The sequence below is a fragment of the Canis aureus genome, chromosome 16, assembly GCF_053574225.1.
Source record: "Canis aureus isolate CA01 chromosome 16, VMU_Caureus_v.1.0, whole genome shotgun sequence".
Classification (NCBI taxonomy): Eukaryota; Metazoa; Chordata; class Mammalia; order Carnivora; family Canidae; genus Canis; species Canis aureus.
The window spans coordinates 41512012-41529971 of NC_135626.1; the positions used below are offsets into that span (position 1 = coordinate 41512012).

A 17960-nucleotide genomic window follows, 5' to 3' on the forward strand; every position below is an offset into this window, starting at 1 on the left:
GCCTAGAGGATCCCACAATGATTCTTTTTTTAAAAAGATTTTATTTATTTATTCATGAGAGATACACACACAGAGAGGCAGAGACATAGGCAGAGGGAGAAGCAGGATACCTACAGGGAGCCTGATTTGAGACTTGACCCCAGGACCCTAGGATCGTGATCTGAGCCAAAGGCAGACACTTAACCACTGAGCCACCCACGTGCCCCCCATAATGATTCTTAATTTCAAAAATATCTCAGTATTCTAAATACTCCCTGGCCTACAAAGAATTAGGCAGGCTTGAGCATGTTTGGGTGAAGAGTCACATCTACTCCATGAAAATACATGAAATGCTTATATTGTATCTTGTATTACACAGACACACGAATATAATTATAGTGCATGGTATGCCAAAGGCTGAAATTGGCAGAACATTTATTTAAATTGTAGTTTAGAATTTCTCAAATCACTACCTTTTCCTAAGAAAGCCTGTGTCCTCATGACATTTTCAGCCCCATAAAAACCCAGGAAGTTGTCTATCATCTGAATGTGCAGTTTCTATCATACAGCAAAACATTTCTAACTAAATGTGTGGCTTTGGGCAAGCCACTTGATCCCTTCAACTTGAGAAACTTTTTTGTGCCTACCACATGCATGTCTTTGGGTTGGACTTCTGTGGGATGACTCAGATGTGCCTTTAAGATTTGGAGCCCAAGGGACGCCTGAGTGGCTCAGCCGTTGAGCCTCTGCCTTCAGCTCCAGGGGTGATCCCGGGGTCTGGGATCCAGTCATGCGTCGGGCTCCTTGTATGGAGCCCGCTTCATCCTCTGCCTATGTCTCTGCCTCTCTCTGTGTGTCTCTCATGAATAAATAAGTAAAATCTTAAAAAAAAAAAAAAAAAAGATTTGGAGCCTCAGTAACTTGAAGAATGGGATGCCTTTTAAGCAGCACTAGCGAAAATAGCAGGACAAGTTAGTGAGAGGTTTAGATATATAAAGTTAAAGATCCTAGTTGGGTATCCAGCTGCTACTCCCTATAGATAACTGAAATGTGGACTCAGACCTTGGCAGAGTTGCAGTGGCTGGAGACAGATCTGAGAGTTGCTGGGAGTGATAGTTGAACTTGATTGAATCTGTTTTGATTAGGTTGCAGGTTCAGCTGATGTAATAGTGACATCCAAATAATGGTAGCTTAAGCCAGACAGAAGCGTATTTCATTTTTTTAAGATTTTATTTTCCAGTAATTTCTATGCTCAAAGTGGGACTCAACCTTACAACCTCAAGATCAAGAGTTGCATGCTCGAGAGTAGCCAGCTAGTCTCTTTAGAAGTGTATTTCTCTGTCACATAACAATTTAGGAGTAAGCAGTCTAGAGCTGGTATGATGGCTCTGGGAGGTCAGAGAGTTAGTCCTCTTCCATCTTTTTGCATCAGCAACCCTGGAGTCATGACCTTGTTCATATGATCCAAGAGGACTCAACACTGCCACATCTGCATATCCAGCCAGTGGAAAGGGGAGAAAGTGGAAAAAGACATGATCCAGTATTATAGTACTATAGGACCAGTCTTTAGCTAGACATGGCTGCCACAATGAAGGTCACATTTCTTATCTCCCTTGCAGATAATTGGTTAAGAGAGGTGAGCAAAAGACATGTGAGCAACTTCTATGTCCACTCTGTAAACATGTTTTGAATACAAATATGTCCTTATACTGAGTCAGAGGGCAACATTGAGAAAGCCAAATTAAGGAGAGTCTTCTTAGGGAGGGTTTTTACAATGCTACCCACCGGTCAAGGAGGGTAGGAGCTGAAGACATTAGGGGGGTGGCTCTTAACCAGACTGATTTTGCTCCCTAGATATTTGGCAATCTCTGGAGACATTTTTGATTTTTGTGAACGAGGGGCCGGGGATGCTATTGGCATCTACTAGGTAGAGGCCAGGGATTCTGCTAACCATCCTACAATGTGTTGAAAAACCCAGCAACAAAGAATGGTCCTGGCCCCAAATATCAATAGTGCTGAAGTAGAAAAACCTTGCATTAGGAGATTAAGGCAGTGGTTCCCAAACTTTGCTATTTAGTAGATGCATCTGGGAACTTTTCACACTCAGACCAATTAACTCAGTATCTCAGAGTGAGTTTGATTACATTATTTCTTAAATCCCTTCCAACTCTAAAATTTCATGAGTAATACAAATGATTGAATACTGCATTTAAATCCAAATTTCTGACTAGCTGACCGGGTGACTCCAACTGCTCTTTGTCCCATTAGGTCCAAGTACATGGGGATAAAACAGAATGGGGATTTCTGCATGTGCTCAGTGGTGAGGATGACCAATCAATATCAGATCTCTATGTCTTTCAAAAAGGTTCATACAGGGCAGCCCCGGTGGCGCAGCGGTTTAGCACCGCCTGCAGCCCGGGGTGTGATCCTGGAGACTTGGGATCAAGTCCCACGTTGGGCTCCCTGCATGGAGCCTGCTTCTCCCTCTGCCTGTGTCTCTGCCTCTCTCTCTCTCTCTCATGAATAAATAAATAAAATCTTAAAAAAAAAGAAGCTTCATATAAATTCTACTCACACCAATATTTGACTTATTTTTTTTTTTAAACTAGGCTTCACACCCAGCATGGAGCCCAACTCGGGGTTTGAAATCACAACCCTGAGATCAAGACCTGAACTATGATCACAAGTCAGACGCACAACCCACTGAGCCACCCAGGTGTCCCCCTCACACCAATATTGGAGTGTGGGCTGTGGAAGTTAAGGAAGATCAGTCTTTCTGGGTCATGTAAAGGCAAATATATGACTAAGAAGAAAAAATATCTTTGCCCCACACATACCCATGTGATAGAGGTTTATCCTTACTTCCCCCTTCCTCTCTCTCAGCGATTTGCAAGAAAAGAGGGTAAAACAGCTGTCCTGGAACAAATGACTTTGAAAGGTGGAACCACAGGCTTGTGTTTACAACAGGACTAGGGGCGCTATAGAGGGGCAAAGGGGATGCCTGTTAGGACTTGTGATCATTATTGAACCAGGCAGGGGAACCTGGACCCCTGAACTCTGTCCCGTTCTGCTGAGCTCTGAGAGCAGGAGCTCGGCTCTTTAATTGCCCCATATGCTCGTTTTATTTGGTGGCTCAGCTGGGTGGAGTGAACTCTAGGAAGAGATGCATTCATTTTTAGTTACCTCACCAGATTGCTAATTTTCACTCCAGAGGCATAAATCACCATAATTGCTATAAACCCCAAATGGAGAGGCAGCTCTTCTGACACCAGGGCAGCAGCTACTGCTCTCATCAAAGCTCTTTTACCAGAGGCTCAGCTTCTGGGGAGTCAGGGAAGGAGTCTTGTACGGCTTGCTCTGCCAAGCACTCCAGGTTTTGGATGGAAGCCATGCTAGAAACTCATCCTCCTTATTTTGGGGGAAGAAGTGGAGTTTCCAGAGGAGCAGTTCCTTTGAGTTAGTGGCAAGAACATGCAGATTAACCCAGAGTTTTGGTTCTGGACTAACTGGACAGCTGTTTACATGCTTGGCTTGCAAACGGAATGTCAACCCTTTTATTCTGGTCTCTTCTCATCAATACACTTCTTGGCTGTGCTTGTTTTTTCCATCTCTTCTGAGGAAAGCCTTTAAAGTTCCTAAAGAATTACCTCAAACAGAAACCAGAGGCTATAAAAATCACCAGAGAAAAAATAAGTCTTTTTTTTTTTAAAGATTATTTATTTATTCATAGAGACAGAGAGAGAGAGGCAGAGACACAGGCAGAGGGAGAAGCAGGCTCCGTGCAGGGAACCTGACGTGGGACTCGGTCCCGGGTCTCCAGGATCCGCCCTGAGCTGAAAGCGGCGCTAAACCACTGCGCCACCCGGGCTGCCCGAGAAAAAAGAACTCTTAATGTAACTTGTCACTTTGTTGCCCATATTTGTAATATTCACTTATAAAAATTTCTTTTGGGGTGCCTGACTGGCTCAGTGGTTGAGCGTCTGCCTTTGACTAGGGTCATGATGCTGGGGTCGGTCCTTGCGTCAAGTCCCACGTTGGGCTCCCTGCATGGAGCCTGCTTCTCCCTCTGCCTGTGTCTCTGCCTCTCTCTCTCTCTGTTTCTCTCATGAATAAATAAATAAAACCTTAAAAAAATAAAAAATAAAAAAAAATTCTTTTTAGGGGCGCCTGGGTGGCTCAGATGATTAAGCATCTGCCTCTGGCTCAGGTCATGGTTCTGGGGTCCTGGAATCGAGCCCTGCGTTGGGCTCCCTGCTTGGCAGGACGTCTCCTTCTTCCTCTCCTTCTGCATGCCGCTCCACTTGCTTGTGTTCTCTCTTTCTCTGTCAAATAAATAAAATCTTAAAAGAAAAGAAAAGAAAACTGACCTAGGAGTGCCTGGCTGGCTCAGTCTGAAAAGCATGTGACTGTTAATCTTGGGGTCATGAGTTCGAACCCCAAATTGGGTGTAGAGATTGCTGAAAAATAAACAAACTTAAAAAAAATAAAGAAAACCAACCTAAATTAAGTTTAAGAAGCAGGGTCACTTAAAGGATGATTAACTCATAAATAAATATGTGAAAATTCCTTACCATTCTCACAGAAGATAAGGATGTGGAGATGGGAGAATTTTTTTTTTAACTAAGCTCACATTATAAGGGTGTTTGGGTGTCTGGTTTTTTTTTTCTTTTTTCCTGATATTTTAAAGATAGCCCTGAAAGTGAGGAAGGAGGAAACCTGATTTTTTTTTTTTTTTTTTGGGAGGGGGAGAAGCCTGTTGAGAAGAAATATTTTTTGCCTAATACTATAAAGCTTTGGAGAATTTGTAGCCAAAGCATGCATTATTACTGATGGTAGGTTGATGGCCTAACAAGAGATGGAATTTCAGGTCAGGGGCATTTAGGGCAAAATTGAGGCTTTGCCTGGGCATAAAAAGATAAGGCTGACAAATAATAGATTGCAGCAGGAGAAACTGCCCTGTGAGATGGCTCTGGCCCTGGACAGCCACCTCCCCTCCCCCAGCAGCCCCCAGATGACAGGGAGCAGACCTGCTTTGTTTTTGTCTTCCAATCACCTGCCCTCATGTTTAGGCAGCAGAGAGCAGAGTTATAAACACAGCTCTGCCACCAGCTACGAGTGCAGCATTTTGAGTATTCTAGTTCTTTCCTGATAGGTTTCTACCACCTTCCAGATCCCTGAGGGTCCTTTCCAGAAACTACTAAAGTGTTGAGACCCAAAGTAGATGTTCCATATGCATTTGATGAATTGATTCAAATTTGGAGAAGAATTTGTGGGCAAAATCAAAGAGGTGTTTCACTACCTCGCTTTTTCTGGGGTCCTGTCCCTATCTGAGAGGACCTCAGATGAAAGGGTTTATTAGGCCATTTTCATCAATGTCTTTAGACTAGGTCAGGGCTCCAGTGGAGCAGTGAAGAAGGTGCCATTTTTTTCCCTAAAGTCCCCCTGCATTAATAACAATAATAGCGGGATCCCTGGGTGGCGCAGCGGTTTAGCGCCTGCCTTTGGCCCAGGGAGCGATCCTGGAGACCCGGGATCGAATCCCACGTCGGGCTCCTGGTGCATGGAGCCTGCTTCTCCCTCTGCCTATGTCTCTGCCTCTCTCTCTCTCTCTGTGTGACTATCATAAAAAAAAATAACAATAATAGCTGAGTTAATATGTTAATTGTTAAGCAGTTAATATGCTTAGAAGCAGGGACACCTGGGTGGGTCAGCGGTTGAGAGTCTACCTTTGGTTCAGGCCATGATCCCGGGATCCTGGAATGAAGTACTGTATCAGGCTTCCCACAAGGAAGCCTGTTTCTACCCCTGCCTATGTCTATGCCTCTGTGTGTCTCTCATGAACAAACAAATAAAATTAAAAATATATATATATATTTTGCCTTCCAGAGCAGAGGTGCTTCCCCTAAGATCGGAGTTTTACCCCAGTAGAAACAGCTAGGACTGTCTTGATTGCAGCAATACCATTTTTGTGTGTGTGTGTGTGTGTGTGACAGGAAGTCCTGTGATTTTCTCTTCCCAACTTCCCAGAGGATGCCACCTTTCTGCTTCACACACTCAGGTGATTTCTGCCCTCCTCCATCCAATCTGGGGTTGCTAAGGGTTCAGTACTTTCTTCTCTGCTTCCTACCTTCCCCCACTTCTTATCCAAATGCCAGCAGCTGTGACCAGTTTGGGGACAGAGCAAAAATAATGTGGGGACTGCGGTTAGGGCCGGACACATACATCAGTCTAGGAATAGGCATCAAAGCAAAGTCCTTGTTACAACAAAGAAGGTGGTGGAAAATCGTTTCTTACCACAATGGGTGGTGTGGGTGGTCACTAAGCATAGACTATGTGTTTTAATATATTTTCTGGTGAAGGTAAATTATTTACTGGGAACTGTCAATGGCTGTGTTACAGGGGCCACATGGAAGCTATCCAAGGAAAGCAATAAAATAATTACAGGCAATTAATTGTATCTCATATAATATTAAAATATATATATATTATAACTAAAAGACAATTAGAATGCATTCACTCTTGGTTCACTCTTGGTTATTCACTCTTGCATTCACCGGAGCCTGCATTTAATTCAGTGTCTCTTAAGGGGAGAAGAGGATTCCATGTGCATCCATGTTTGGGCTGTCAAATTATCCATTATCTATGCTTTTATTTCTTTTCCCTTGGCTTCAAAACATTCCTTGGTGTTATAGGAAATATGTGTATTATGTAACAAACTTGGACTCCTGAAAACATTTATGTGTAAATAAAATTTAATAAGTTTTGCTGTTAGTATTTACTATTAAGTTGTATGTTCAATATTTCCCCAAATAATACTAAGAGTGTTAAAAGTTAAACTTTATTTTTAATTTAATTTTTTTGAGAGAGAAAGCACGCTTGGGGGTGGGGGTACAGAAAGAGAGGGAGAACTTTTTTAAAAAATATTTTATTTATTTTTTTAGAGAGATAGAAAGCACAAGTGGGGTGGAGACAGAGGGAGAGGGAGAAACAGAGCCCATACCCAATAGGGAGCCTGATATCCCAGGACCCCAGGATCAAGACCCGAGTCAAAGGTAGGCACTCAACAGACTGAGCAACCCAACCACCCGGATCCTAAGAGTTCTTACGGTACTTACTGCTACTACTACTACCACCACCAGTTGTAGTTCTAGAGCCTTTTCCCCGATAGCTTTTTTTTTTTTTCATAGCACTTTTAAGACAAAACAAACTCCATGTTTCCCTTCCCTTCCAGTTAAATACTGGAGAAAAGCAGAATATAAATGCAAAAATTTTATTTTATTTTATTTTATTTTTTATTTTTTTTGCAAAAATTTTAAAGGCAAAAAAGCACAGAGAAAGGAAGTGAAATGGGATACATCCCTAATATCCTAACTCCACACTCGCCAGTTGAGCACATTGAGTCAAGAGCAGGATTTTCCTTTCCATTCAGGAGGAAGAAGAATCAGTGCAGTACTGATTCCTTAGGAACCTGGAAACATGGAGCTCTTGGAGTCAGTGGGAACAACTGCTCAAGGGGTTTCTCTGTCATTTTTTGCAGTCCATGGGGAGATGAGGGAGGGACAGAGTCCAAAGGTGCAGCAGCGTAGCCTGAAGGTAAAAGCTAAAGGGTCTGATTTCCTCTCTTTTGCTAGATTGGAGGGCCACTCACTCTGGGGTGCCTTCGATTCCTTATTCATCACACAGCAGTGCAGCGTGGGAAAATTCCTCACCTCACCTTAGGGTTGTCGCAAAGGAGAAAGGAGATCAGAAGCGGAAGTTGGGAGACCGGAGCCTAGGGCCCTAGGTTCACAGCACCGGGGCTACTTGGCGGGCACAAGTTCTGAGGGTACTGGCACGGGAAAATCCGGAGTTGAGAAGCCGTCTTCACAAGAGATGAGCCACGTAGCTCCCTGGGATCTCAGACTGAGGGGATCTGTACCCGACAGACGAATTTTACAGTGATCATTGTCTCACCCTTAGGATGATAGTAACTGACATTTATAGCATGTTTACTATCCCAAGGTTTCTTGCACAATTAAAAAAAAAAGATTTTATTTACTTATTCATGAGAGGCACACAGAGAGGCAGAGACGCAGGCAGAGGGAGAAGCAGGCTCCCTGCAGGGGAGCCCCATGTGGGACTCGATCTCAGGACCCCAGAACCACGACCTGAGCTGAAGGCAGATGCTCACCACTGAGCCACCCAGGTGCCCCAGATTCCTTGCACAGTTATCTTATTTAGTCATCACCTAAACCCAGTTACATTATCCCAATTTATAGATTAAAAAAACTAAGTCCCCCCCAAATTAATTTGCCCAATGTCACTTAGCTAGATAGCCGAAATGTCAGTTTCCTCACCTATACAATGAACTACTAACAGAACTAGACTATCGCCTGCTGGTTTGTCACAGAATCGCTCGAGATGGTCACGAGCCACGAAGAAGCAAAAAAACCCGGGGAACAGAGTGAACCGCTGTAAAGCCAGTTCTGCGTTTCCCAGGATTGAATGGAGAGTCCTTCTTCAAGGCGCAGGCGCAGGCGCAGGCGCGCCAGGGGTGGGGGTGGGGGCGTGGCCTCCCCGGCGCCCCTTGCGCAGGCCACGGTCGCCCTCTGCCGACGTCGGGCGGGAGAGCGCGAAGACGGAACGTTCCAGGGTCTGAGAATCGACAGAGAAGCTTGCCGGCCAGTAGAGGACGCTGCCGGCGTGCAGCGTAAACCCCCTTGGCCGTCCCTTCCTTAAGCACTTCCTGTGTGATCTCTATGGTTCTTCGGTTGCGTCACGGGAAGTTCCTATAGTTTATAATGTACTGTAAACAGAAGGGGGCCCTGCGCCGACCCGGAAGTGGAAACCGGAGCAGGCCCGGAATAGCTCCGAAGGCCGGCAGTCAAGTAGGGTGGCGGCGGCTGTAGCCATGGCGGTGGCGGTGGCCGTGGCGGGAGCCGTAACCGGCACAGAGCTGGGTCCCGCGGAAGAACTCGCCAAACTTGAGTATCTGTCTTTAGTGTCGAAAGTTTGCACCGAGCTGGACAATCACCTGGGGATCAACGACAAGGATCTGGGTAAGCCCGGAGAGGCCCCTGCGAGTGGAGGAAAGCGGAAGCAGAAATGGGGTTGATGGGCTGAGTACGTGTGTCCCTGTGAGTCTCTTTCTCTCTCTGTCGCAGACACACGGGCCCAGGGAACCCGCGGCCGTGGCCCCACATGAGGACTCTCCGGGCTGAACTGTTAGAAACCATTGCCCAGAGCTCTCGGTGAAACCGAGCGGCTATCGCTCTTGCGCTTTCCCCTGTCCCCGTCCCAACCTAGTTAAACAGCGCTAACAACAGCAGCCGCCGCCGCCGCCGCATCGTAATGATGATAATAATGGCCGACATTTGTTGACAGGGCAGATATTCTGCACAATGCTTTACTTATATTATCTTACTTGGTCATCACGCGACCCTATGAGATGGTTATTATCTTTTTTTTTTTTTTTTCGGTGAAGAAAACAAGACTGATTAATCCCTCTCAAAATTACATCTCAAATGTGAGCCTGATCTGGAATCCAAGTCTTTTGAAGTCAGCCTTTAACTGTTCTCAACCACTTTTTAGGAGTCTGGGGACAGAAAGTTCATGTGGAGAACCCACAACGAGGAACTGAGAAAGGCTAGGGGCCCAGAGCTAAGGCCACAGGCAGGTGGAGTCCTTGTGAAAGCAAAGGGATAGATGGAATCAAGGGTATGAGTGGAGGGATTGACCTTTGATAGGTAAAGGGATGCTTGATCCATTTTAATAGGAAGGAGGACAGAGAATGTGGTTGTAGATGCAGATAGGTTTAGGAATTGGTGGTAGAAAAGGTGAGGGAGAGACTTCCATTTAATTGTTCTATTTTCTAAATGAAGATGAAATCATCAGCTGGAGGGATGGAAGGAAAGGGCTTGTGATGAAAGGGGTCAGGGAGGTTAGATGTGTGACCTTGAGTAATTTCTCTGAAGCTGTTTTTCTCATCTGTGGAATGGAAATGATGATTTTTTTTCTTGGGGTTACCATGTAGCATACAGAAAGATGCCCTGCTGCCGGTATGTTTTAGTTCATTCTTTTCTTGCTTCCCAGTCAAGATACGTTTGTCTTGTATCATTTTTCCTTATTCTCCTTCTCTTTTTATTTTAAAGATTTTTAAAATTTATTTATTCATGAGAGACATACGGAGAAGCAGAGACACAGGCAGAGGCAGAAGCGGGCTCCATGCGGGACTCGATCCTAGGTCTTCAGGATCATGCTCTGGGCCCAAGGCAGTGCTAAACTGCTGAGCCACCTGGGCTGCTCTTCTCCTTCTCTTTTAAATGGTGATAAGTGACACTCTTGTCGTTTGCTACCTAGGTTGTCTGTTCCTTCATTCAGCAAACACTTACCAAGCCAGTGTTAAATTGTTTTGATGTTAATCTCATTATATACAAAAATAAAGTGAGGTATAAACTCCAAAATTTTCTAGCTTGTGTATAAAGACTCCATTTAATTTGGAAGTAAACCACAAATAATGCTTTTTTCTGTTTGTAGTTCTGACACAATTTATTTATTTATTAAAAATATGTATTTAAGTAATCTCTTTTCTTTTTTTTTTTTTTAAGATTTTATTTATTTATTCATGATAGTCACACAGAGAGAGACAGAGAGGCAGAGACACAGGCAGAGGGAGAAGCAGGCTCCATGCTGGGAGCCCGACGTGGGATTCGATCCCGGGTCTCCAGGATCGCGCCCCGGGCCAAAGGCAGGCGCCAAACCGCTGCGCCACCCAGGGATCCCTGTATTTAAGTAATCTCTATGCCCAATGTGGATCTTGAACTCACGAACCTGAGATCAGGAGTCTCATGCTCTTCCGACTGAGCCAGCCAGGCACCCCTGACACCAGTTATGATGTGTTTTTTCCAGTATTGCTAAGCAGTGCTATGACACTAACTGGTACTACATTGAACTGTGGTTTGATACTGTCTTCCTGAAAATAGCATCAGATGCCCCAGGTTAAAGACTCAGACATGTAATACTGCCCCACCCCAAACTTCAGTTGCTATTTGCAAGATCAGGTTGTCAACTTGTGCTGACTCAAGTCACTGTAGATCAGAGGTTCCAATGACCCTCCCCCCTCCTTGGGTTTGATTAATTTGCTAGAGCAGCTAACATTTTACTTCCTAGATTACCGGCTTATTATAAAAGGATATAACTCAGGGACAACCAAATGGAAGAGAGACGTAGGGCAAAGTATGTGGGAAAGATTGAGGAGCTTCCATGCTCTCTGAATGCCCCACTATCCTCAAATCTCCATATGTTCACCTACCTAGAAGCTGACCAAACCCAGTCCTTTTGGGTGTTTGTGGAGGCTTTGTTATAATAGGGATAATTGAAAAAAAACTGGCATAGTTGATTAAATCCTTGGCCATTGGTCAGCGAACTCCATCTCCAGCCCCTTCCCCCTCTCCAGAGGTCAGGGGTAGGGCTGAAAGTTCCAGTCTGTAATCTGCTAGTTGGTTTCCCTGGCAGCCAGCCTCCAGCCTCACCCTTATATAGGGGCTTTCCTAAAGTCATCTCCTTAATGTAACAAAAGACCTTTTTCACTCTCTGCACTGCAGAAATTCCAAGTTTTAGGAGTGCTGTGCCTGGAAAGGGGATGAAGACCAAACACATATTTCTTCTTACAATAAATCACAATATCACAGTGTTGAACATAGAATTATAAAATCAGTAATGTTAAAATTACTAAAGTTGGAAAAATGTGATAGTATTGTTCTGTTGAAACGAAATTGCCAAAGTGGATTTAATAACAAAAAGGTATATATTTGCTACTTTTTTTTTTAAGATTTTATTTATTTATTCATGAAAGACACAGAGAGGCAGAGACATAGGCAGAGGGAGAAGTAGGCTCCATGCAGGGAGCCTGATGTGGGACTTGATCCTAGTACTCCAGGATCATGCCCTGGGCTGAAGGGAGGTGCTCAACCACTGAGCCACCCAGGCGTCCCTATATTTGCTACTTTTATATTTTATTTATTGACTTCATTCTTTTGATTTTGGTCTTAATATGTTATCTTTTTAAAATTAAATTTTTTTTTAAGGGAAATAAGAGGCAGAGGGGAGGGAGAAGAGACTAAAGAAGCAGGCTCCACACCCCCACGTGGAGCCTGACAGGGCTTGATCTCACCACCCTGAGATCATGACCTGAGCCAAAATCAGGAGTCAGATGGTTAACCCGAATGAGTCACCGAGGCACCCTGATGTATTATCATTTACATCGGTGTCATTATTGTCCCTGCTTTTCAGCATTGAACTTGTTTTTAATCACTAATTGATCTTTGGGGCACCTGGCTAGCTCAGTTGGTAGAGCTGTGTGACTCTTGATGTCCAGGTCATGATTTCTAGCCCCACGTTCGGTGTAGAGCTCGCTTAAAAAAAATCTGACTCACTAATTCATCTTTGATAGTTCAGTTAATTTAATGATGTCCCCTTATAATTCTGAAAATTTAAAAAAACCCTGATTAATGACAGCTGCAGTATGAATGTGCTGCTGATTGCTTTGGAATAGTCTCTTGAGGGGCACCTGGGTGGCTCAGTGGTTGAGTGTCTGCTTTTGGCACAGGGTGTGATCCCGGGGTCCTGGGATCGAGTCCTACATCAGGCTCTCCGCAAGGAGCCTGCTTCTCCCTCTGCCTATATCTCTGCCTGTCTCTCTGTATCTCTCATGAATAAATAAATAAAATCTTAAAAAAAAATAAAATCCAGATGAAATCAGTAACCATTTTCTTGTGGGGTTCACCATGTGAGGCTTATCTCAGCCCTCATAAAATGCACTTCTCTCCCAAAAGTCTCTTAATAAATAGCTCAAATATTAGAAATTTCAGACACTGGGCAGGTTTGTAGAGAAAAATCTGGGGGGCAAGTGAGTCTTTGATCCACTTGGAGATTGTACCATCCAGCAGCTGCCTGGCTTTCGTAGATGGATTGGGTCAGACCTACCTGAAACTGTAGAAAGCATCCTACTGTGTGCATCCATGGCAGTGGGAGGGAGAGGGCTCTTGCTTTTGGGCATTGATACCTCTGGAGTCTGTATGGCAATGCACACAGGTAGTAGTCTCATGAGAAGAGTACGATGATCTGGGACAGGGAGATATTTCTCCCTTAGATGCACTGAAGGGCCCACTGAGCCTTTCTGTATTAATATCTTTGCATTTCGAAAAATTAACTGGAACATACATAGATAATCTTGGTACTCTAAATTCTCTTATTTGACTCTCACTTGATGGGACTCTTTGGTTTTTATGACTGGTAGATAGGCTAATTGGTTTTGCTTTTAATGTACTTGAAAGTAATTTTTTGCTTGTCTTCACTCCAGTTTTAATTCCTTTTCTCCTCTGCAGCTGAATTCGTGATCAGTCTGGCTGAGAAAAATACCACCTTTGATACTTTTAAGGCTTCTCTGGTCAAAAATGGTGCTGAATTCACGGTATGTGTTCTTGGAGACCCCGGTTTCGTTTTAATGTCACTATTGAATTTAAATTTTGATAGGATTTCACATAGGATTTTGATGGAAAAGGGAGATAATTTGTACATACCAATCAAAGAAACCATTAAGTGTGTAATGTTTCATGCCACTGAGCAGTGGTAATATAACCAGATTTCCTGTGACACTTTTCTAGGAAAATGGGGCAGGATTTCCATCGTTAAGCCTTTTATGAGTGTTTATATTCTTGTTCTATGAAGTCAAAAACAAAAGAGTCTAGGTTTTGGAGGTAGTTCTAAATGGTGGAAAATAAAAACGGTTGACTGGAACTAAATTACTTTCCCCTCCCCCAAAGAGTCCTAAATATTAGCTTTCTCTGAAGCTACTTTGCTAGGTTCATGCCTATCAAGTTGAAACTCTGTGTTTCATTGTTTCAGTTGCCTCCATTCAGGTAACAATCACCTTTTCTTAGTTGGTTTTTTTTTTTTTTTTAAAGATGTATTTATTTTAGAGAGCACTTGAGCTGTGTGTGTGTTGGGGGTGGGGTGGGCAGGAGAGGGCCCCCAGGGTTAGAGAGAGAGAGAGTCTTAACCCTGTGTTGAGCATGGAGCCCAGCATGGGGCTCAGTCTCTCAACCTTGAGATCATGACCTGAGTGGAATCAAGAGTCAGGTACCACCCAGGTGCCCCTTTTTAAAGTGTTTTTAAGCACTGATTTAAGGGTTGATAATTTTTGTTCTGTTTCTTTTCAAAGGATTCTCTTATTAGTAACTTGCTGCGCCTCATACAAACCATGCGGCCTCCAGCAAAGCCTTCTACTAGCAAAGGTGAGTAGAACATCTGGCTGTGCCTAGCCTCCAGAATGGTTTAGAATGTGAGCATCCTGTAGACTGTGTTCCTTTTTTTTTTTTTTTTTTAAGATTATTTATTTATTCATGAGAGTCACAGAGAGAGGGCAGAGACAGAAGCAGAGGGAGAAGCAGGCCCCCCACAAGGAGCCTGATGCAGGACTTGATCGACCCCAGGATCACACCCTGAGCCGAAGGCAGACACTCAACTGCTGAGCCACCTAGGTGTCCCTGTAGATTGTGTTCTTTCCCTAGCAGCTGCTGGGCCAAGTATACAATCTAGTACAATTTTCCAAATGATTTAAAATTAAACTCATGAATTCTGATGTATCCCCTCCACACCCCCCACCACATGTGCAGATAGTTTGTTGAGGGTTTTGTCATCAGTGTTATTTTTAGGAAATTAAATTATGTTTATAGTAATGTGTATGAATAATATGTAGAAAAATGTCATGTTCAGTTTTTAGTTGGATGCAAATCTGATATTGAGGTTCTTTGTTTAAAATATTAAATCTTTTTTTTTTTTTTTTAACTTCTTTATCTTTGATGAAAACAAGATCCAGTTGTTAAACCCAAAACCGGAAAAGAAAAGCTAAAGGAACTCTTCCCGGTCCTTTGCCAACCAGACAACCCTTCTGTCCGGGTACTGATCCCATTTTGAGAATCTCTGCTATCACTGGGTATTTCTCCTCCGTGTCCCTTTGCTTTGTCTCATTAGTTCCTAGTTTTAAGTTTATGTTCATTATATTTTTCAAACTAAAAGTGTTGGGCTGTTCTCTGAGCATGTACTATGTTCAGAGAATGATGTTTCAGGGAAGTGGTGTTGAGAATTGTGGGAAGCCATAATTAGGGATATGGAATAAGTATGAGACAGCTTAAGGTACTAGAACAGATACCTGATATGTGAAATTAGATTTTTTTTCTCTATTACATGTTAAAGGGTCTAATTTTTTAAGTGTTTTGATTTTTATTTAGCAAAATTATTTATTTATTTATTTGGCTAGTGTTCTTCTTTCATACCTGTGATGAGCAGAATTTCTTTTATCACTGGGGATTTTCACATATTATTTTTTAAGATTTTATTAATTTGAGAGAGAGCTAGTGCACTAGCCAGGGGAAGAGCAGAGGAAGAGGGAGAAACAGACTCCCTGCTGAGCAGGGAGCCCAATGTTGGGCTTGCTCCTGGGACCCTGAGTTCTGACCTGAGCTGAAGGCAGATGCTTTAACTGACTGAACCACCCAGGCACCCCTTAACATTTATTTTCAATTTATAATCATCACACAATGCTTTAACAGGAGAGGTGATAGCTAATTGCCCTCTGTGAGCTTGTATGAAGGCAAAGGGAAATTTGCTAAATGTAGCAGTGACTTCTAAGAGCCTTTGCGCATTCCTTCCGCCTCTCTCTCAAATTGTGTTGGAAATTTCCACCTGCTTCTGCTTCCTTCCCATACGTGGTTAGTGATATAGGGGCTGTCAGGTTTGTAGATGGACCTAGAGTGCAGATTCTCACATGATCATCTTCTCTCCTTCTAACTTTGCTGGCCTCTGCTGTTGTAGACCATGCTGGATGAAGATGATGTGAAAGTTGCTGTGGATGTCCTGAAAGAACTGGAGGCCTTAATGCCCAGTGCAGCGGGCCAGGAGAAGCAAAGAGATGCTGAGCACCGGTTTGTCCTTAGTGTCTTATCCTTTGGAGGTTTAGGGTACTGTAATAGTTGAATTTTGTGGACCAGCTAAGCAAAATTTTGGGCAAGTTTACAGAATCTAGGCTGGCCATGTACCACATAGTTAGATGTATTTCATTGTTCCCTGCAAAGAGTACTTAGGCAGGAGATGCCAAGTCATTCATAAGATAGAAATCTGGCTTGAAAGAGGCTGAATATGTTTGTGACCTCATCTTTTACTGGCCTGTGGGGGTTGTTGTAGTTAGGGAAACTCATTCAGTTCCACACTTAGTAGGTACCTGATGTGTGTGGCACTGTGCTAGGTGCTTGGGGATGCAGAAATGAAACTGCACTGGTTTCTTTTTCAAATAGTTGTTTGTTGATTTGTTAGGGACAAGGCAAAGAAGAAGAAGCGGAGCCGAAGCCGCGACCGTGACCGAGAGCGGGAGCGAGACCGTGATAGAGAACACAAGAGGAGACACCGGTCCCGCTCTCGGTCGCGTTCCAGGACCCGGGAAAGGAATAAAGGGAAGTCGAGGTATCGGTCCAGGAGCAGAAGTCAGAGTCCCCCCAAAGACAGGAAGGACCGGGACAAGTATGGGGAGAGGAACCTGGACAGATGGCGGGATAAGCATGTGGACCGTCCTCCCCCAGAAGAGCCTGCCATCGGGGACATTTACAATGGCAAAGTTACCAGCATAATGCAGTTTGGATGCTTTGTGCAGCTGGAGGGATTAAGGTAATGGCTGGTGCTCTTTCACACCTGTGATGGGCAGAATTGCTCTGATCACTGTGGATTTTCACATTATTATTATTATTTTTTAAGATTTTATTTATTTGAGAGAGTGAGAGAGAGAGTGCACATGCACAAGCAAAGGGAGGCAGAGGGAAAGGGAGAAGCAGACTCCCTGCTGAACAGGGAGCCCAACATGGGGCTCAATCCAAGGACCCTGCCATCATGACCTGAGCTGAAGGCAGATGCTTAACCGACTGAGCCACCCTGCCTCTGGATTTTCGCATTCTAAAATGTTATGATTAATATTGCTTTAATCAAATCAACCATATCAGGTTGTTAGAATTTGACCTTTTTTTTAAAAATAAGATTTAATTTATTTTTATTTATTTTAGAGAGAAAGAGTATGTGTACAGGGTGGGAGGAGGATGAGGATGAGGGGATGAGCAGAGGGAGAGGGATAAGCAGACTCCATGCTCAGTGTGGAGCCCAACACAGGGCTTGATCTCACAACCCTGAGTTAAGAACCTAAGCCAAAATGAGTCAGATGCTTAACTGACTAAGCCACCCAGGTCACCCTGCTGTTTTATTTTTTGACCAGCTTTGGGTACTTTCCTCTCAAATTTTTGAGTTTAACACCATTTCCTTTTGTTGAGTTCCAACAAGGGTGAAAATCCATTGGGGAAAAGGTATTTTAGGCATGCTCTAGATGTGTGTGACTCTCCCTTAGGAAGCGGTGGGAAGGCCTGGTGCACATCTCTGAGCTCCGACGAGAAGGTCGTGTGGCCAATGTCGCTGATGTGGTAAGCAAAGGCCAGAGGGTGAAGGTCAAAGTACTGTCTTTCACTGGGACCAAGACCAGTCTGAGCATGAAGGTAGGTGAGATATGCAGTCTGTTTCTACATCTGTTGTCCAAAGAAACAAAAGAGGGCAGCAAGTGAGTTAGTTCCCTTGTTTATATATGTGCCTTAGGATGTGGATCAAGAAACTGGAGAAGATCTAAATCCCAACCGACGACGAAATCTTGTTGGGGAGACCAATGAGGAGACTTCAATGAGGAATCCTGATAGACCCACTCACCTCTCCCTCGTCAGTGCCCCTGAAGTAGAAGATGATTCACTGGAGCGCAAGCGCCTTACCCGCATTTCTGACCCAGAGAAGTGGGAGATCAAACAGGTTGGGGCCATTTGCCATGGTGTGCTAGGCACTGAGTAGATGCTAGGCTACTGAGGCAAATATATCAGGGTGCCTTACTCCTGAGGAACTGAGAGTCCAGTGAAGGAGAGGGA

At 43.9% G+C, this 17960-nt stretch overlaps 1 protein-coding gene across 2 annotated transcripts in view; it reads left to right on the plus strand.

Annotated features, from left to right (window-relative positions):
• Nucleotides 1-8789: 8789 nt before the first annotated feature.
• DHX8 (DEAH-box helicase 8) overlaps nucleotides 8790-17960 on the plus strand; it is a 32325-nt gene continuing 23154 nt past the window's right edge. Inside the window, exons 1-8 of one of the 2 annotated variants that reach the window (XM_077853407.1) lie at nucleotides 8790-9017; nucleotides 13344-13429; nucleotides 14180-14252; nucleotides 14831-14916; nucleotides 15832-15941; nucleotides 16330-16677; nucleotides 17402-17546; nucleotides 17644-17847. In XM_077853407.1, coding sequence (XP_077709533.1) covers nucleotides 8870-9017; nucleotides 13344-13429; nucleotides 14180-14252; nucleotides 14831-14916; nucleotides 15832-15941; nucleotides 16330-16677; nucleotides 17402-17546; nucleotides 17644-17847 — 1200 coding nt within the window. In that variant the 5' untranslated portion in view covers nucleotides 8790-8869. The remainder of the gene's footprint in view (nucleotides 9018-13343; nucleotides 13430-14179; nucleotides 14253-14830; nucleotides 14917-15831; nucleotides 15942-16329; nucleotides 16678-17401; nucleotides 17547-17643; nucleotides 17848-17960) is intronic. The other variant, XM_077853409.1, reaches the window with a different exon arrangement.